The sequence below is a fragment of the Embiotoca jacksoni genome, unplaced genomic scaffold (assembly GCF_022577435.1).
Source record: "Embiotoca jacksoni isolate LCO1_2020_lvr unplaced genomic scaffold, fEmbJac1.0.p SCAF_15, whole genome shotgun sequence".
NCBI classification, from domain to species: Eukaryota; Metazoa; Chordata; class Actinopteri; family Embiotocidae; genus Embiotoca; species Embiotoca jacksoni.
This window is the reverse complement of record NW_027185285.1, coordinates 10,153,864-10,175,877: the sequence shown is the minus strand read 5'-3', so window position 1 is coordinate 10,175,877 and position 22,014 is coordinate 10,153,864. Positions and strand designations below refer to the sequence as shown.

Genomic DNA, 22,014 nt, shown 5'->3' with positions numbered 1-22,014 from the left:
GCAGATAGGGTTACCTGGCTGATGCTGTCGCTGCCCTCTCACTGACACCAGTAACCTTGCGACCCCCGCTGAAAGCCAGGGAGAAAAGTAGAGATCGGACTGATGAATGAGCTGCTGAGTACATCTGCATATTTATCAATCTGTAAAGTGAAGTGTGCACAGGAGTGTGACTCTCGTCCAAGCCTCAGGCAGTTTAATTTTTACTCTTTATACATCTTTGAGTGTGTTTCACCTCTACTTGTTGCTGCTGCAGTAACCAGTTTGACTGGTATTAGTCATACAAACAAGACACTTACATAATTCTTTATACCTTAAAAATTCTCACATTTATTTTATATTTTGCACACCAGTTTCATCAGATTCAGTCATTCCCCGTCACGTAGTACCTCACTGATACAGTTTCCTCTTTGTGACTGAACCTCTGCTCCCCTTTGTGAGTCTGGAATTCCTGTGGGGCTGCAGAGCTTAGCACTGCGATATTAGAGGTGCCAGCATAAACACACACACACACACACACACACACACACACACACACACACACACACACACACACACACACACACACACACACACACACACACACACACACACGAAAACTGCCTCGTCCTGTTGGATTATGGCAGGCCTAGCCATCACAAAGAACCACTGTGGACCAAACAAGCCACCCTCCGGCTGCCATCTGCAATCGATTACATTGCCAAATACTTTCGGCCATATCTCCCGCAACTGCTTTCTCTCCCCTCTCATTGGCGTCGAGGCAACACCCAATGGCACAAGGCTAATTTTACACTCTGTAGGCACACTGTTGTGCAGCACTTACACTCTGTTAGCATAAACAAAGCTGGGCATGTGTGAAACCTGTAGTTCAAACTGCAGATCAAGACATCCACTGTCATGCATGTATTTACGGGATAAACCCCAGACCAGAGAAGTGCTTTAAATCTCTCAAAGACCTTCTGATCAGCCGTGACGATAATGTCTATTGTATTTTCAAAGGACCTTGAATAGGAAATCCCTTTGGACAGTGACAAGCAAGGAGACAGTATTGACATGATGAGGTACGACAGCAGCGAGCATGAGGGAGTTTGGAGAGACAGAGGGGTCCTTAGATCCCTTCATTTCCATGCTTTTGTTTTATGTTGGAAACCATCAAGAGAGACATAATTTTATTTCAAGAACCTCTGCCAAAATGTTTAAAAAGTTTATTCTATATGTGAACTACTGTATGATGTCGGCTTGTGCTGCAAATAGGCATGTAGAGCAAGAGGCAACTTATTTCATCATCTTTTTGTAATCTTGACAGAATCACAAATGTTTTATTTGTATCCTCGGTTGTAAACTTTTAAGAACAGTGATCAACTTGTTTAGCCAGGCTAATAAATGACAATGTGAATAGTAACACAGCATATCAGAGGCAGAGAGTGGACTCCACCCTCCTTGGCTTTTGTGGGAAATGAGAACACGAGTGTGTTTCTGCTGTTTTGACACTGCTGGTACTTTGTCTGGCACAACCACTGTGCTCAGTGAACCAAAAAAGTAGATTATGTTTAACTGTTGCCATGTCTCTCTCTTCTCCTTGTAGTAGTCCTCGTGTTTGTACATTGCCTGCGTGGATAATACCCAGTAGGTGAAATCTCCCGTAAGATACACTGAGCAGAAGGAAGTAAATATTCCAGGTTATGTCACTCGATGAACATCTGTACCTGTGTTACACACAAAACATGGTCACAAAAACGTGTGTAACACAGGTGCTGATGTTGATCAGGCATCGTAACGTGGACTACAAATGTATAACCTCCCCCTGCTCCGTGCACATTACTGTGCTCTGCTCCACTTGCACACAATAACTATTTGATTGCTCCTTGTATGTATAGTGCTCCTCTTTTCTTTTACAACCCACTTAATCTACAGGTAATACAGCTATTATTCAGCTACAGCTACTATCACTTAAGCCACATCTCCCATGATGGTAGCGACTCTACTCACCTTTGGTATCAGGTACTTTTCTGGATTTTGATTTTCATTGCAGATAGAACCCATCAAGGCGGCAGCGTTACTATAGCGACACTGCATGAAATCGCTGTGATGTCATCATAAAAAAACACTGTTCACTTTTACAACATGCTACAGTCAAAAACTGCTAATGAAGTTAAGTGTGAGCCTTGTGTCTCTCCTTAGGACTTCAGTCATGTGAGAACAACACCTCGGGGGCGAGCTTTGCCCTAAACACATTCACGTCGTTGTTTTCAGCCTGGCAGGGTTTGCGGGAGGACATATCGGTGGGGCAACAAAGTTCAACACGAGACCAGACTGGGTGTAAAACTTCAGACAGTTTGAAGAAACATAGGTTTACCTGCAACAAAATTCTCCAGTCAAGGAGGGAAACAACACAAACCTCTGTGAGTCTGCACCTCGAAATAGAAAGAGACTGACCGTCGCAGTGTTTTCACGCCACATTTGATTATTGGCTCAGCTCGCTTGAAACCTTGACAGAGGCGATAGTAAAATATGTTGTAGCAGCAGGTACTGGAAAACCACAAAAATAGCTAGTGGAGCCGAGGTGAGCCGGTACTGTCAGTGGAGATGGGGCTTACTTACCCAACACACATATGTTATCTCTGCTACGCTGCCGTATAGCTAATACCTACAGTATCTTCAAGGTAGCAGACATGAACAAGTTAATGCAGTGGAAAGGACATATTAGATTTCAGTCTTCTAATTAGCCGAAGGATGTCAGACACATGTGGGACCTCGCTCTCTACGCTTCTGTCTACCTCTGTCTCGACACCCCTCTTTTTCTCTCCCAAGACTTTTCTCATTTCACCCCTGCATCAGAAGCATTTGAAAAATGTGCTTTGTGGGACTTGAAAAGGGAAAGACTCCAAAAGCCTGCCTGAGTGCTCTCTGTGGAGTCCAGCTCAGACAGTATAACACAAGCCTTACAAGTCAAACCCAAGCCAGTGGGACAAGGAGCTGAGGAAGTACATTTCCATAGGAAACATTCCATAGGTGTGCAGCACTTTCTTAAATCTTCTGTTTAACCCATTAAATCAGGCTCAGGTCACTTTATTTGTACCTTTAGCTAGATTTGTTTTTGCAGTAAAAGAAGGAATCCATCTTGACAAACATTAAAAAAAAAAAAAAACACTGACAATATTCAAGCAAAACAAAACACAACAGAAAGTACTAAAAGGCTTCACTAATCAAGACAAATAAATTCCACTGCTCCTCTTTTTTTTTCTTTGTGGAGGGTCATAGACTGTCAGCACAGACGAAGACACAGTGTCATATTTTCATTGGAGCTGAGTCAGTTATTCTTGGCTCTTGGTTTGAAATCATACTGTGTTCAAATAATCTAAAACTCTTAAAGTATGTTTGTTAGTCGTTTATAATATGTCCACTTTGAAATGTTTAATATGCTAAACATTTGTCAGTGATGAAGACTTTTATTGTTACCAGAGTTTATATTAGCTGACATAAAATGAGTATTGGTGCAGAGTCTTAACCATAACTACTTGTAGGATGTATAAAGTCATAATACGGAATTACAATAGTCCATCTTGGACTTTTCAGCATTGTGTTGAGACAGAATCCCCTATTTTGACAATATTGTGCAGATCAAAAAGGCCACTTCTAGGCTAGACACTTGCTTTATATGCAAATTGAATCTAAAATGGAACTTAACTACTCTTACACACAGACATACAATCACTGGCACCGGCACCCGTGACTTCAACATTGGCCTCATTTTTCAGACCCAGTGGTACACTGATCCATGTGGTCCGAGAGGGGAAAGAGAAAGCCAGAGGTGAAGAGAGAGACAGGAGACGTTCACATGCTTTGAAAGAGGAAGTTCAAGGTGTAAATTGTGAAGCCTCTTCCCTGCCTTGTCTATATGTGTGTTGGATCTCTCTGCTTTCACACACTGACCAAGGTGGTCCCTCACACACTGCTGTCATTTCTGACAGGGTGGGGACATACCGTATCCCATTATGACAGTCTATTTCTGTCAGTGATCTCAGCTGCCAACTGTCATCACTGTCGGGAAACTGAATCAGAAGTCCTGAAGCAGCCTTAGGATTTCATCTGCAAGAATGTCAGTGGGTGACATGACATATAGCTGGAAAGCTCCTATTTCGGAGATGTTATTCTCCTTTTACATCACGGCTCCGATGAGCTCAACTTCTCTGCTATCTTCCCCTTCCTTCTGTTATCTGGTGCCTTCCCACCACACCCGTCTCTCCTTTACTGCACTCTTCCCTCTCTCGGGAAGTATTCACTTACGCCAGATGCCCAAGGGAACATCCTGTGTCTGTCAGTGGGCTTTAGCACAGTCTTTGCCCATTTAATCATACTTTTACTGATTTTTATAATAATGCATATTCTACAGTGTTACCTTTGACATTTTTGTCACTGATTGGCTCTGTTATTTGTGGCTAATTATGAAGCACTTCAGCTAATAAATATAAAAACATGTTGCCTCTGTCACATTGCGAGCCTGCTGGAAACAACGTATGCTCCACACCCACGAGGCCCCAGTGCTGGAAGTGAGGGAAACCAGGGGCAATCAAATTCCGTCACAGTCACAGTCACACACACACACACACACACACACACACACACACACACACATACACACACACACACACACACACACACACACACACACACACACACACACACACACACACACACACACACACACACACACACACACACACACAGACAGATTGGTACATGCAGAAGGCCAGGCACCTCTGTGGCGCTGTCTGCCCTTCTGTTCGTAGGTTTGTGAATGCCGAACTGGCAGCTGGTTCAACAACATTACAGCGAATAATGCAGCTGAGCTGTTTAGTCACTCGGTTTGCAGAATATATTTGAATCGTAAAAATGTGTTCCCTCAGCTGATCATCTAAATCCTTCATAATCATTCAGCACTTTAATTATTAGAAATTATGACATTTATTTTGTACAAATTAAAAACCTGAAGTTTTGCTGCTATTATCTTACTTTTGGTGGGATGTCTTTAGCCGCTTTACTTTTCTATCCTACTTTGAAAACTGTTACTCAGTTTGTTCTAGAACAATCCTGTATAACAACACAGAACAGAACTTATTTAGTTTTATAATAAGTGTAGAGGGGTAATGACTCAACACTACCTTCACTTATACCTTCTTGTTCTCGTACTACTGTTATTATTACCATAATCACTACTAAAGTATTTAGTGTCTTAGTTTGTTCATCTTATCAAAATTGCTGTGGGAGGATGTGGTTTATTACTTCTCATTAGTCCTCCACTTAACTGCATTCTTGTGTGTCTTATCATAATTGTTCGGAAGCTTTGAAGTGACAGTTAAGCTCCAGACTGCGACACTTCCCAGAACTGTTTGCTACTTCCACTGTCTGGAAATGTGGATGAGCTCTGTCTCAGTCACACACACACACACACACACACACACACACACACACACACACACACACACACACACAGACACAGACACTCCTGGCTTTGTTCATGTGCCTTTATGTAGCTCTGGATTCTGTCTTGCCTCTGCTCTTAGTCTTCATGAGTAATCAGGCCTCCGTTTATATATTACCTTTGCACTTATGTAACAATTATATTCTGCTGTGACTAGGGAGTTGTGCGTGCGTGTGCGTGTGTGCGTGCATACATGTGTGTGTAGCTAATCCTCACTACATAACAGTTTATGAGAGTGCAGCTCACTGGCTATCGCTCAGGATTTCTTATGTGTGTGAAATGGTTGTCATGGCGCTCGAATTTTCATCCTGTGCAGTTGCGGTTTTACGACCTCTTTTATGAAGCAAATTGTGAGAGCTTGAGCTTAAGTGTGGAAAAAAAATTGTTACATCCAGTTGTAAAGATCCAAAAGGTTGCAAATAATGTTTTTAAGCCAACGTCCATTTAATTTTTTGTAGCTTTGTATTCCTCATAAAAACTTGTGTTTCTGCTTCTTTAATTGGCAAAATACGTCATGAGAAGTGTGTGTGAACATAAAGTGCTCCCTGATTTCCTCTGTACATAAATCAGTTTGTATAGAAAGTGGGGAAAGGAGGTGTCAATGTGATCACAAGTATTTATGATATTAATGAAAATAAGTGTGAAAATAACTCTGGTTAGTTGCTGATTCCCGTTCACACAGTTAAAACAAGACTATTCAACTATTAGGACTACAATGTGTGGGTTTGACTTTGGGTTGAACCGGAGCCATATTGCTGAGGGCCATTGGCTGTAAATGGACTTGATTATGATCCATGCGCTAAGAGTGTTTTTTTTACACTAAAGTCTGGTTTCAGCTGGGGATGTGAAGAATGTTTTTGGTGGCTGTGGTTAAGAGACCTCAAATCTTTTCAGCCTGGAGTTTAAATGAGAAATTTGGTCCCACCCTTGGACTCATAGCTCATGACTGCCCAGACTTTCAAGGTAACCCATTTGGACAACAAACCTTTTTTAGGAAGAATGCAGTAGATTGTTCATCAAACTCACCATATTTACGAAGAAACATGCAAGTGTGTGAAGCAGAAGTAAAGGCTTTGTTGATTAATTGTTTGAAAACTAACTAAACTGTCAGGAGAGGGGTGCTAAGGCTGCACACAGTTAAATAAGGTTGATAATAGGGGGTTATGGTAATGTTTGGAGCTTTGGTGGAGACGCATGGACGGGGGGGTGGGGGGGGGGTTGCTCTGGAATGTGAAGAATTTGGGTTTGTTTAATCCTCGTGGGGGATAAATTATTAGCAGCAAAGGGAACCCTCCTGTGCAAGACAGGCCCATCTCCTACCACAGTGGCCTTAAAAGTGTAATTCATGCATGTGGGTATTTGGTACTGTACCCCTAAGACAGACTGTCTGCTGGTGTTTAAATTTGGAGTGCAGGACTTTTGCATGTAAATGAACATCGGTTTCATTAAAGCACTCGCCAAATGAGTTCACAAGATGCTGATTAAGTCTGTCACCGCCAGATAGATCTGTTTTTATTTCACACTATACAGAGTTTTTAAATCTTGTGTCTGGGGAGACATTCTGAAGGGAGGAGGGATTAGCAATAGTTGTTACCATAGCGACAGAGAGGAGTAGTCTGCAGCAGCTAAGAGTAGTCGGTAAAACATAATAAGTGTCTAAGAAAAGTTTCTGGAGGTGGTGCTCCTGATAAGAAAGAAGATTGGTGTTCAGAGCAAGAATAAAAAAAAAGAAAGCGATTGATGGCGAGCACAAACATACAGTCATTGATGTAGCTTTTTTTCGTTGAAGAGCACTGAAAGAAGAGAAGGGACTTCCACTATAAATCTGGAAATGGCTGTAAAATCAGTTGAAAATAGTGTTTCTATAGTAGCCTGCTCTAACTTGAAATGGAGTTTAAGAGTAGCCATGTCACTGCAGGGATACTAATTGGTCTGAATGCTGTTTTTTTTTCTCTGCTGTCATGAAGATTTGTATTCACCTTGTATCCACGCGGAGACGAGCTGTAAAACTTGATAGATGAATGGTCTAACTTATTTCCATTTCATATTAACATTGCCTAAATGTCTGGCTGAGAGTTGTTGTGGAGGAAATAACTAAGGCTCTGATGATGAAGTGATCAAATTAATAACATCTGGTCCTCTGAAGAAGGGATTTTGTCTCGAGTAAGGTCCCACTCTTTAGCAGTGAGTAAAGGTGAGCTTTGCACCATTCATGAGGGGAAAAAGGGAAACGAGAGCAACCGAGGGAAAAGGGGGGAAACAAAGGGGAGGGAAGATTTAGTGGGGGCAGTAATGAGCTACTGGACGGGAAGAGCGCGTTCACTTTGATTGGTCCACCTACGCCTAGCCAGCATGGCATCCTGGATAAATATGACCCAGCAGTTAGTTGCTGTGGTGATATAGGAAGCAGAAGCTGCCAAGAGGCCCAAGGTGGCTGCATGCACCAGATGGATGCACGCATTCACCCACGTAAGTAGCACAGGTCACGTTAAACAGTTTAAGCTTAAAATGTACTCAACAAATCCACTGCAAAAAGTTTAACAAAAAAGCAGGACAATAGGAATATATCTAAAACAAGTTTTCACAAAATACACACATAACCAGATAACAAATAACACAATTTCTTAAATGCAAGATGCTGCATCCAAACACTGCTTTAAAAACTCAAACAGTGCTAAACAGATGAATAAAAGAGGGTTTTATATTTGTGCTTTTAGCCCTTTAAAGAGCAACACCACTCTAATTGATCTCTACTTGATGGATCATTTTGAATAGTTTTTACAAAATTTCCTTTTGGCTGTTGATGTCAATGTCTACTTTATTTTGGCTGACCTTACACTGCAAAGAAATCGTAAAGGCTAGATTAAAAGAATGATTGCCAATCAGGGAAAAAGGAGAAAGGCGTTGGATGTCCACAAGGGAAATGAGAAGTGTAAAGACAGCATCAGAGGTATGATGGGTGAATAGATTTCTGATGAGCAGTGAGTGAAGCGACTGAAAACATGATGGAAGTCCAAGTGTGTGTGTGTGTGTGTGTGTGTGTGTGTGTGTGTGTGTGTGTGTGTGTGTGTGTGTGTGTGTGTGTGTGTGTGTGTGTGTGTGTGTGTGTGTGTGACATTTCTTTGCTCTTTCTCTTCTTATCAGCCAGGACTGATAGAGATCCCGCGTAGAAATCCAATCTGCTATTTTATATCGGGTCCAATGCTGAGCATCTTGTCCTTCCTCACTGATGAGAGACTTCTTTTGAACATTTCACAGAATATTTTGACACAACATAAAAGTTGTATTTGTTGTTGTATTTTTTGGTCTTTAGAGCTTCGGTGTATTTTACATTTCAACAACAAGGCAATTCAAAGTGCTTCACATAAAACCATTAAAAGCATCAAAAACATCAGGTAAAGGAAAAGCAAATTTAAAAACAATTAAGAGCATTGATCGAAACATTAAAAACAGTCATTAAAACATTAAACAAGCTAAAAATAGAATAAAAGTTGCAGTGCAGTTTCAGAAATAAAATACAGTAATAAAATGCAGAAATGTAGGAAATTGATCAACATCCTTGAGTCTGGTTCAATTGAAGGCAGCAGCAAACAGAAAAGTCTTCAATCTGGATTTGAAGCAGCTGAGAGTCTGCAAACAAATTACAGTTGTTGCCAGAGGGACAAAACATAGTTCCTGTGTACCAGAGTTTTTTTTTGTTGTTGTTTTTTTTTTCTTTCCCAGTAAGACTTATCTGCCTCATGGTGTTTAATAAGTCACCAGCGCAACACTTGAGGTAACTGTCTTGGCATTTTGGCATTTTGGCTGACTACGTGTAATTGAAAGCAGTTGTTGGGTGCTGAGGGATTATAATCAGGGACTAATTTCCAAAGCATGAGGTCACACATGGGAACTGTTAAGTCATGTAAAGTTGAGCTGAAGCACAGAAGCTCTTTAGTGAGTGTGCATTTGGATTTGATATTGATGATGAGGTTGCACAGTGTTGCATGTCTCTGTCCAGTAGGACTAGTGGTCTAATGGTGAAAATCAACATTAGGTATGTCGGAGAAGCCGCAGATCTACATAGAAGTGGGAAGAGTATAATCAAACTTTGACTCAAGTTTTAAAGGCTTTAAAAGCTCATTTACCATTCACACTTACAGCACCTGTCGTGCAAGACAATTGTGCTTACATTTATTTTATTCTGTTTGCGTTTGATCTCCTCCATCTTACATTTTATAAATGTAAAAAAGCAGACTGTAACTGAAAAGAGAAACGAGAATCTCCTCTTAATAACAACAGGGCTCCATTTCTCACCGGCTTTTGTCACTTAAAGGAGGTCTACGCTTTAGTGCGCGAACAAAAGCTCATTTGGTGAAAGATAACACCTCAGAGGCCGTCTGAGCCATCTGTGAAAACTGACCCACATCAACAAGGTGTGAGTACATTTCTGTGCCGAGTCCCCAAACTGAACTTTATCATCTCTACAGAGTGGAAGGCTATTAGACACACCGCTATTATCCATTAAAGCTTCCAGTTAATAACCATCTTTTATTGAGGTGCCTTTATTCAGATGTGAAGGAATGGTCGCTGACATGACAAGTTTCTAATGTTAACAGAACAAAACAGGCACTTTGTTATGTCTATCAATAAAATCTGCTTCCTTTCTCTCAGCAGTACAAAATGTAGTTGTGTGAGATGTGTGTGGCCCTATTCCATTCAGTTTTATTCAGTTTAGGATCTGATCTCAAGTGTCTCTTTTTCAGGAAATGAAATATCTCCTTATTTCCTGCCACAGGAATGTCAGGAACTACTGAGGTACAGTTCAAGGATTCACATGACTGGCACAAAAAGAAAATCATTGTAAAAGTATACTGTATACAACAACATGCTGACATTCCTCGATAAACTCTTTAACACAAAATCAGAAAGCCTGTCTGCACATGTGTGTGTTACCAGTAAGGTATCCCCACAGTACACTGCAGCTGCTCCTCTAATCTCTCCACATGTTTTGAACCTCTGGTTTTTGTTGTTGGCATGAAAAAAGCAGTTATAAAATGCTGTAGAATTTCTATCTTTTTTCTCCGGACAGTTTATGTTTTGCTCACTTAGTACACGAGGTAAATTATTCTTGTTGACCTTCAGTCAAGTTGGTCTGAGTGTCAACAAACATGAGAGCTTGTTGTATCCTGCAGTTGCAAAGGATATTGTGGAAAACTCAACTAAATTCAGCTACCACCACACCAAAGAAGGTTAGACAGTTGACAAGTTGCAGTGGTTATTTAAAAGTAGTAATAGAAGTAAATGTAAAATAAAAATGATGAATAAACAAGCTTATAAATTATTTTTTTTTTTAAAAAGCTTAAATAACTATTAGTAAGACATGTATTGTCAGCATCCATGGTTGATACGTTTAGCTTTTGCCTCTCCGTGTGGTAGAAGTCCAGACGCAAACTTGAAACAGCTCAAAACAAAGCAACCAAAATACTGAGTTTGGAGTTTGGTTGGAGTTTTAGTTGTAGGGTTTTCCCTGTAGGTTTCTGAAGGGTTTAGCTGTTGTGTTACAGTAGCAGTGGGGGTTGGTGGGCAGTTATTTGATGAGCAATTTCCAACTACTATTACAATATTTATTTTTTTAAAAATGCATTGTCTGCCATAAAAAATAATTGTCATCAAACACTGGAAGCTTTAAGTGAAGGTATAGTGGCTTAGATGCTGTGAAAAAAAAGCTTGTGTGCTGCACTTTAGTGTTATAGGGGAAAATGGAAAACCCTGCAGTTGTATGAAGAAAATACTCGTATATCCACATATATGATTATTTGTGTTAATTAGCATGCGTTTGATAATTTGGGGAATTAAAACCTGCCATATTCACAGACCTAACTTCTTCCTCTTTGAACACCACTTTTTTTTTTACCATTAAATTGGGGCACACTCTGCCTGTGGCAGCATGAGAAACCGTCTCGAATTTCTATCAGACTATAAACGTATCAGTTCCCTGCTGGTTCTGGTCTTTGTAGTTCTCTGTAGTTTGCAAGAGGACCTTCAAAGTTCAGAGGTCGCCCACTTCAGGGGGCATTACTAATCCGGTCATCTGGACTTTGCTCTGAATCCCTCTGTGATGAAAGGTATAAGAGCTGTGGTTACTAAGTCTGGGTGCCAGTTTATGGCCATTGCATAGCATGGTTTTACAGGGTAGTCTGGATGCAGCAGGCTGAGGAATGGCAGTAAAACATAATCCTGAAAACACAATTAATGTGACTTTGGTGTCTGTGGAGTAATATTTCAGTTTGTCCTGTCAGTCTCAGGAAAAATAATTCAAGTTGTGTACATGTAGAAATGATACTCAGATCCTCCAGCATCTCTATGATGATGCAAAAAGAACTGATTAAGTTGCTCTTTAGTATGTTTTAAGGTCCAACAGTTTGACCATCTCTGTAATGATAGTAGTTGTAACGAAGCCAAACCAGGGACAGTATGGAAAGATGGAACAATGCTGACTGTGTCTTCTGTTTTCTCTGAACAGATCGTGAGGACCAATCGATCCTTTGCACGTGAGTACTGACCTCTCTCTTAATTCCTCTCCTCTCTTCTACTCGAGGTCATTTCTCTGCTCTGACAGATGGTTGATCTGTTCTTTAAGGTGTTTCTGGTGATAAAGCACCTTAATAGGCTGGAAAATGAAACCGCCTCAAGATGACGATTATAGAGTTAGAACTTATACACTTATAATGGGAGCACTTTAAGGATCATAACTTCTGGCTTTCCTAGTTGTTTCACCATCTCCCCTCATCGTTCCCTCATCCTGAGTAAGTTGGCCAGCTCCCATCATCCTGCTGAGTTTTATTTAAAGACTAGTTTCAAATAGCTTTTTGTGGACGCTGGGCTGTGCAGCCGCTCTACCCAATATGAGTGTGGTTTAGTGGCCTGCCTTCATCTTCTGTGGCAGAGAGTAATTAAGTGCCACTCTCTCTGACTTGGGTTTGATGCTGCCAGTGAAGAGACAAGAGCGGTTGCATAATCCGTCCTAAATTCTGGAAACTACGCCCCCTGCTGGAGACAGTGGAGACATTTTAGCGGTTTCATCCCATTGCCAAGGTGTTCCACCAATTCAGAGGATGTGTTGTTCTTCCTTCAAGGAAAATGATCCCTGGACAAACACAGAAGAAAAAAAATCATAGGTTGCACTCCAGACCTGTGTTTGTGCCAGTCTGACTCTGCCTACTCGTATAATAAAAAAGACTGCATGAGCATCACTTCTTTTCTGGTTAAAAGGCCACGAGCCTATAACCACTTTAATATAGTGTAGAATTGTAGAAGGTCTTGTTTTGTCTCGTGTAGAAGGGATGTGTTCACTGTAACATTTGTTACAATCTGTGTTATGTGTGAACAGTTGAGATCTGGTATTTTTAAATGTGTTCAATTCAAGTTAGTTTAACTTTATTTTAGAGTGCAGAATCACCATGCAACATGATCCCAATACACTTCAAGTGCACAATGAAGGAAAATTGTGCCACAATAAAATATCAATGTCAAGAGAAATTAGGACAGAAAAGTGAGAAGTCCAAGGTGCTTTGTGCAAGCTTTGTCAAACAGATATGTTTTATGCTTAGACTTGAAGATCTAGACGTGTGTCCTCATATTCCCTGATGAATATTCTCGTATTAACGGTCAAACACAGGATGCTGTGTAATAGCTGGGAAGAAGGTATGACAGTTAATCAGTCAATCAATCGGACTTTGTTTGTGTAGCACTTGTCATACAAATATGAAGTAACACAAAGTGCTTTACAGTAAAAACAATAACCCCCCCCCCACCACTCCCTAGACATGCATGAATCAAGAAATGACTGTTATCCACAAAAGACTCAATAAAAGAAGAATATAGGAACCGGGGATGCGATCTATAACACTGATCTGCAATGAGGAAACATCAGAAGCAGAATTACAAGTTACAACTGTAAATAATAGAATACAATAAAAGGATATATCAAGAGGTAAAAAACTATAAATATATATATCTATAGCTATATCAATATATCTATAGATATATATAAACCATAATAGACCAAAGCATATATAAATAGATCATTAAATACATGAATGAAACAAATACAATTCAATCAAAAGTTACAAAAATACTAAAAAAGATATACCAAGTGGTAAAACCAACTAAAATATATAAATATACCACTGAATAAATAAATCAAATAAATCCAATTCAATTAAAAACAAAACTAAAAAGGTAAGTCTTGAGTTTGCCTTAAAAACTACAAACACTTTCTGCTGGCCTCAGGTCTTCAGTAGTGCTGTTCCAGAGACGTGGACCAGAGTAGCTAAGTGATGCCTCACTGCAGTCAACTATAAAAATAGGGTCTAACTCACAACCCTGATCAAAACATTCCAACGAGATGCTCTCTGGAATGACTTTTATCTCATGATACTGTCAGCTGTTCAGTTTCTTGAACAGCGATGGCATGAAATAGAAATACACATTTAAAAAGTGTCCTTCATGTTGCATTATGTCCATATGTTATATTCCAAAGAATTGAACAAGGAGAGATCCAGAAGACCGAGAACCTGCCTCACATGTTCCCTGTAAATCACATTTGTATTTTGTCTGCAAGAGAAAAGATGTAAAAAAAAAAAATAAAAAAAAGTCAGTGAATCATATCTGTGAGATGTTTTCTAACACTTCTGTGAAACTTTAAAGACACCAAGCCAAACTTGGTTTCATACCTAATTTGACCTATATTCCTGTCTGTGTTCTGCATTCGAGGACACGCCCATCGAATTCTGGTGCGGCAGCTAAAACGGCAGTGTGCTGTGCAGCAGAGCTAATAGCCAGCTAGACTAAAGCCACTGGTATGTCGCTCGATGTAGTGTTGCTGGCCTGGTTTCACGATTGGCCCTTTCTGTCTGGGTTCTGGGACCTGACTGTGGTTAGCTGTGGATGACCCTGCCTCCTCAACACAGTTATCATTAGAGGAAGCCCAGAAAAAGGGCCTGGAAACTTTGGAGGACCGGCTCACCCAACCACAGCCTTGTCGAGTGAAACACAAACAAATGGATCGATTTACAAATAACAACAAATAGTCTGATGGTTATTCACTTTCTCTTTCTGCATTTTTTTTTCTCTACTTGTGTCTTTGGGATTCATCCAATCACTCTTAACAGCTATAATGATAAGTAGAGTGACTGAGAGTTATTTAGGTTTGGGTTTTACAGTGTTTTGTTTATACTTTGCTAAACTTTGGACAACTTACACAGATTATTTATTGTGATGTGGCCTGGCCTCACAACTACAAGCCAGTAATTCATGTGGGGAAATGTTTCATGTTTTCTCACCCATCCTTTATGTGTGGATATCCATGCTGTCTGTACCCTTCGTTTTCAGAGGTGAATCTGGCGCTGGCAAGACCGAGAACACGAAGAAGGTCATCCAGTACCTGGCCCACGTTGCCTCCTCACACAAAGGACGCAAAGACCACAACATTCCTGTGAGAGCCCCAATGCCCCTGTTTCATCTCCTCCTCTCCTCTCCTCTCCTCTCCTCTCCTCTCCTCTCCTCTCCTCTCCTCTCGAGCGTGAGAACATTGATACCACTTTCCTACCTGTGTGTTAAATACAAATAAGCCTATAACCAGCAGCCGGTTATTTTAGCTTAGCACAAAGACTGGAAACAGCTAGCCTGGCTCTCGTTTACAAGTATAATTAAGTGTTTATGTGCAAAATGTTTCCTTGGCTGGGAGCAGTGACTTCCTGTAACTTCTGCCGGTTGCCTGGCAACTGTTTCAGGGCGAAATCCAGTTTATAATCCGGCATAAAAAAGTTGCTCTACACTGGATTAAACAAACATGATTTGAAAATTAAATTATTGAGCTTCAGAGGTGCTGGTAGATGGATTCTGTCACCTGTTGACAAAGCCAGGTTAGCTGTTCCTAAGGGTGCTCTGATCAATCGGCCGCCGATCGTGATCGACCGATATTAGATTTAAAAAGTTTGATCCAAAAAGAGTGATCAGAGGAGCCGATCACATGACGTAAAACCCTCTGCGCTCAAATGGCTTCACTGGCTTCCCTGTACATCCAGGTCTCTGATAAAGTTTGTATTTGTCTTATTAATAAAAAAGGATAAAGAGAGATATTTTCCCGATGCACTCGAGCCCCAGAAAAGTGGGCTGTTGTCTGACACTCTGACCTAACGTCTAACGGCCACAGCGACAGTACCACAAGATGCTCCTTGCATGCTGTGATTGCTGACTTGTTGGCTATAGATGGGGAACATATTGGCAGCGACATCAACAGCAGATCAATCTCGACCACTCAGACCACGAAAAGCCGCTTTCCCAGTCAAGCACAAGCAACATGAGCCTGCGCGTGAAAGTGTAGATAGCGAGCGATCTTTCGATCGGTGATTGGTATCAGCCGATACTGCTTCAAATGATCAGTGATCCGCCCCAACAATCCTGATCGGAGCACCCTCGGCTGTTTCCTTGTTTAAAGTCATCATGAGAAGCAAAGCTAATGGCTAATAGCTTCACATTCAGTATTTCTTCCATGTATTTTAAAATTGTAAAATTAAAAATGTGCTTAGCTTAGTTTTGATAATCAGCTGTGGAAAAATAGTGCATTAATTAACAGCTAATCTAATAGATGTAAATGTAGCTTGATGGGTCACTGGTAATGCTTCATGCCATCCAATGCCACTCTGCGAGGGTGTAAGCCCGGCTGGGCCAAGTGTGCATTGGTGTTCTGTTTCCTGTGGCTTGTTTCTGAAATAAGCGCTTCAGGTTTTAACACTTGCATTTGTTTATCCATAACAAACAGCCCGAATCTCCCAAAGCATTCAAACTACAGGCAAGTGTATCTCCCGCTTTCTCTAAAAGACGAGTGTGTGGTCCATCGTGATGTGTGTGTATATTTGCATGCCCTCCTCTCTAAATCGCTGCTGCTTCCGTAATGATGTTGACAAACTAATCTAAGCTTCTTTCTGTATGAGGTATTTGTTTGTGCTGGCTCAGTCTTCTCACATGATTATTTGAAACCCAGTGAATCTGCCATTAAACCAGCAGGCTCATGATAATAAAACATTTTTTTTTATCAGTTGGGTTCAGGTTTATTAGAACCGTCGGAGATTGAGATGTTTTATTAGAAACACGTCAGTCAAATACCTGCTATTAAAACTGTTCATTGAGTGCAAGTGGATCATGAACAAACTCTGTGTAGCCTTACTGTGTTGTTCTCATTATGAATTGACTTAGTATTCATAAAGAGCAGTGGGAACATCAGACCACAGCCGCACTAAACATCTCTCCTCAAGCTTACATTTTTTTATATATTTTACTGCAGACGTAGGTGTAAAATTGAGATACTAAAGGTGGTGGAAGGTGATGAAATCTTTGACATATTTCTGCATGTTCTTTAAATGCATGTTTGTAGTTTGAAGAGCTTTTTGTTGATGTTATTGAAGATATATAGCCTCACTTGGATTTTCAGATTTTAATTCACGATGTTTTGTTCCAGGTGAGTTTAGGTAACACGCCTGAGCCTCTGCTGACACTATTGAATTCACTGCAGTTCCTTCTAATGTTTCTCATGCTCACTACAAAACTCGATATTTTCTGGCTCACCTCATCTCTGCCTGATTTGTCCAGTAGCTATTTGTCTTTCTCCGGTAAACCAATACCTGATGTGTTTCTGCCATCTGTAAATCTAATAACTATAAAAGCAGAGGGAGTCTTATGAGTCCTTTAACCCGCAGCTTTGAGCACACACAATCTGAGTAAATGCCTGGTTGATATGCTGTGTTTCGGTAGCTGAGAGTGAGGAGCTGTAACTCAGTGCCTCAGCGCTCTCCTGCCAGAGTGCACCATCCACGGTGACCTCCTTAATGCTGCTTTCCTCAGCATTACAGCTGCCTCTGAGCACAGGCCAGAGGAATGTGGAGCCAGGGATTGAGGGGGAGCAAAGATACTGGGCAGGAGAGGAGATTGGAAAGGGTTGAAAAGGGGGGAGAAGTAGTAAAGTGGTAAAGCAGACCAGAAGGGAGCAGACTTTCATAATTCTCTCAATGAGTAACACAAATAGGAATGCCATTTATGCAGGTTTCTGTATTATTCTATATCGTTCAGAATCTAAAAGATAACAGGAAAACGTGTCGGAGGAAAGAGTTACTCCCTACTTCAGGGGTCAGTAAAAACCCATTTCTCCTGAAAGATGCTTACATTTAGTTATCAACACATTTAGACAGACAGAGCAGACTGTACAAATACTGAATGCTACATGAAGCAGGATCACATATCATTTTTGTACAAAGCTGCTGCATATTGTATTTCCATGTGTGGCCCATATGTCTGGCCAGGAACATTAAACTCTGTATTTGGACCTCCACCAAAGCTCTGCGTTCTCAGTCAGAAAACATCTTGTTCTGAACCTTGTTTCCATGTTGTTTCTCATTGTCTTGTCGGTGGAGCTGAGTCGTTGCTTTCATACGGGCCAAGAAACTTGTGAAAGATGACCCCAGAAGTAGCTTTGTTGTTCCACTGTTGGCCCAATTATATTCACACTTTTAATTAATATGTTCTCTTTGTGGGTACAAGTGTACTCGTTAATATGTAGTTAAGGGATTAGATTATAGCCATTTGATCAGAAGGTTCAAATATTTATAGTGCACAGTTATTGAAACCAATACTTACTAATCTGTTTTGTTCTTTCTGTTATACTCTTTCCTGGCTTTACCTCTGCTATGAACTAAAGTATTAGCATTGTCTCTTTAAAGTATTATTATTGGATGACACAAGTAGAGTTACAGACAGGAAATGAGGAGAGAGATGCAACAAGGGTTCGAGACAGCCAAGAGTTGAACCGTGACAATTGCAGTTATGTGGTATGCATGTTAACAATAATGGCTACGGGGCGCCTGTTTTCTCAGAATAAATTTAAGGAGGGGTACAGGTAATCCCATATTTATTTTTGATGGCCATTACTACAGCAGCAGCAGGATGCCTGGCAGCAAGTCAGAGTTCAGGCTAAACTTAACACAAGGCAGCCAAAGTCCAGAGGAGTATCCTCAGTCAAGCCAAGGCAGGGTCTGACTTGTGGTAGAGGTTATTTTTGTACAGCCAGTGCCCTGGATAGAGTCAGATTGGGTCATGTTCTGGAGAATTGAGGGTTTCGGAGGCCACAGGGAATGTCCCAATCGGCTATATCAACCAGGGGTTTTAGATTTGGGAGGAAGCCATCATTACCATGGCGTTGGTACAATTTTCAGGGTATATCATCTTAACCAGAGAATGTGCAGGCCAGAAAAAGCTTCTCACTCAACCCAAACTAACCACCCGCTGTAGGGCGTGTGGCAGAACACTCTGGCTGTAGTGCCTTTGTGGATTCACGAGTTGTCAAACTGTTTGGTTGTCTTGGCTCCTCAAGCTTGTCGAGTTCCCTCGACAAAAATCACATTGTACGGCAGTTGACTCAAGTAAAGCCAGCAGAGCCGTGATGAATGGCTGGCTGTCTGAAAGATCGGTTTAACATATTGACTACATTTTCCTCAGTTACAAAGAATGAATGTTGCCTTGCCAGCTCGTGTATGTTCTGGCAGACACGGAACAATATCATAAATACTGATTAAAAAAAGGTACATTACGTAGTAGCAGGCGTTAGAGGTGTTTGAAAGCTAGCTGGCTTTTTACCTCTGTCTTTCTCCACAGGGTGAGCTGGAGAAGCAGCTCCTGCAAGCCAACCCCATCCTCGAATCTTTTGGCAATGCCAAGACAGTGAAAAATGACAACTCATCTCGCTTTGTGAGTTTACTGTTTCTGTTTAAATTATCATTATCTTCATTTAAACATGTGGACAGATTGTTTCCAGAAGGGAAACAGATTCACATCAGCTCCACTTTGACTTTTGGGGCAGTTCACAGATGTGTATGAAGAAATGTTCATAATCTTAACATAACTATAAAACACACATGGTTATATTTTAAGCGCACCATAAAGACTGTATTTTTACAGTATTTTTTCATATTGAACATCTTTAGTAGGTGATGTTTGGTGGAAATTATATTGTTTATGGTTTTTTTTTTCAAGGTTCAATATATAAAAGTGCTAACTTTATGTATCATTAGAAGTTATGACCTACTGTGAGGTAAACTAATTTGCTTTCTTTTGGGATCAAATTAAAAGTAAAATACAAAAAAATGCAAAAAACCTCATTTAGTTAAATGATAAATACTATTCTAATATCTGTACAGTGAAGATGGAGCTACAACTACATGCCGGTTACCTTAGTTTTGAAAGCCTGAAAAATAAATCCACCTACTAGAACTTCTTAAATTCTTAGTCAGGTCACCAACAGGAAGTTACTGATCCCTGCCCAAGAAATAGTCCGGCACATAACCCCTGTAAAACTACAACGTGCCATTTTGTGAGCTTTTGTTGGGTCAATAGGTGGATTTTGTTACGTTTGGACAAAACCAGGCTCCTTAGTCCCCCCCGTGTTCTTCATATTGACCCTACTGAGATGAGAGTAGTATCAATCATCTCATCTAACTCTTACCAAATAGTGAATAAGCATATTTCACAAGATGTCACTTCTTCAATGCTTCTTTTGGTGCTTTTTAATTTCAATTAACTTTAATTTAATAAAAATAGCAATGTTGTTCATAGGTCTTATCTCAAAAGCGTTTATTATAAAATCCTCTACTTCTAACAGTATGTTATCTCTGATCATGTTGAAATGATCACATTCTGATGAGTTACAGTAAAGACAATTATTCTTGCTCTCGTCATTCAACAGTTCTTCTTTGTGACTAACACACCAGGTGGTCAGAGTTAGGCTCCATGGTGCTGAGGTCCACATGAATCACCGGCTGTCTCAGATCAGAAAGAGTGCATACCAGTAGACAGATGGGCACACGTGTTCACACATGCTTACACACATTCGCTGTCCGGAAACCACAGACATGCCTGAGATTCTTTCTGACCTGTTAACCTGGCATTTCCTAATATAGGCATTTTGTTATTCACTGCGTTTCTGTCATCTGCAAGAATCCACAAGGTGCTATTTAAAACGCAGCTGTGGGAGAAGAAAATAGAGAGATGACAGCTGCACACACACACACACACACACACACACGGGGGCATCAAGCTTTCTGATTAGCGTGTGAAGTTCAGCAACTGTTAACATAAATATGTGTATTGTTTTCCTGCAGGGGAAGTTCATCAGGATCAACTTTGACGTCACAGGCTACATTGTTGGGGCCAATATCGAAACCTGTATCCTCATTACTGGGAGAGACTGAAGGAGTAGAGGAAGGAATCAGTGTTTAATACTGAGTTTAGAAAGCAACACTAAGGGTGTACAACTCACCACAGCTTATGCTGAGCCACAAGAATGCAATCGAAGCGCTGCAAGTTCCCCAGACGAAGCCAAAAGGCACTGAGCTGTAAAGAAAGTACGTTTTTCATTATTTTTCCTCATTTTTATTTACTTTTAATTTCTAGTGAGGAAATGGACAAAACTCTTTGTTTGTTTTAACAGAAAAGAGTAAAGATTTGATTTCCTACTAATTTGTAGGGTTCAGCTAGCATTTAGGATTTTAACCTCACCCCAACCGATCGAGGCAGATGGCCACCCACCTCTGAGCCCGGTTCTGTCGGAGGTTTCTTCCTGTTAAGAGGGAGTTTTTCCTTCTCTCTGTTGGAGATTTTTCTCCCTTAAAGGGGAGTTTTTTTTCCCTCCTAGCTTATGTGGGAATTGTTGTAACGTCTTGTTGTAAGGACTTTAATGTGTTAAGTGTCATGAAATAACCTATGTTGTGATTTGGCGCTATATAAATAAAATTGAAATTGAATTGAATTGAATTGAATTGAATTGAATTGAATTGAATTGAATTGAATTGAATTGAATTGAATTGAATTGAATTGAATTGAATTGAATTGAATTGAATTGAATTGGATTGAATTGAATTGAATTGAATAGGTTTGATTAGTGATGCATTTCATGAGAATTCTTATTTCATAATTATATTTGCTAATATTTATGTAAACAATTGCCAAAAAGGGCCTCAGTACAACATTTCCAGTCAAAGTGTATTTGGCAAAATTGAGCTATCTTCCCTCATTAGTGGAAGTTTGGCAGAAATATGGATTATGCTTTCCTTGTCAGTCCTTAACTTTCTCTCTCAGATCTTCTGGAGAAGTCGAGAGCCATCAGACAGGCCAAAGATGAGCGGACCTTTCACATTTTCTACCGCCTGCTGGCAGGAGCTGGAGAGCATCTTCGAAGTGAGTGTTTGACCACTGCTATAATAGGAGCAGTGAGTGAGTGATTTCATATGTGTGATAATTAGCTTCAGGCAAAGAGCAGAGCTGGTTTGAATCAGAACACGCACGAGCACATTGCTTCATGATGATGCAGAAGATGTTTAGGCACCAACAGGTCCACACTTTACAACATATTTCTCCTATGAACTAGTGAATTTAAAAGCTCCTCAATCCCTCGATCACTTACGCCATCACTCTATGGGCTGTTTCTTACAGCTGGCACAAAGAAA

General features: G+C 40.5%; 1 protein-coding gene across 1 annotated transcript in view; it reads left to right on the top strand.

The window, feature by feature from the left end:
- LOC138198205 (myosin-10-like) overlaps positions 1 to 22,014 on the top strand; it is a 58,294-nt gene that overhangs the window by 14,768 nt on the left and 21,512 nt on the right. Inside the window, 6 exon segments of the mRNA XM_069149481.1 lie at positions 11,985 to 12,012; positions 14,855 to 14,957; positions 16,287 to 16,316; positions 19,169 to 19,261; positions 20,671 to 20,734; positions 21,647 to 21,745. Of these exon segments, the coding sequence (XP_069005582.1) occupies positions 11,985 to 12,012; positions 14,855 to 14,957; positions 16,287 to 16,316; positions 19,169 to 19,261; positions 20,671 to 20,734; positions 21,647 to 21,745 (417 nt within the window).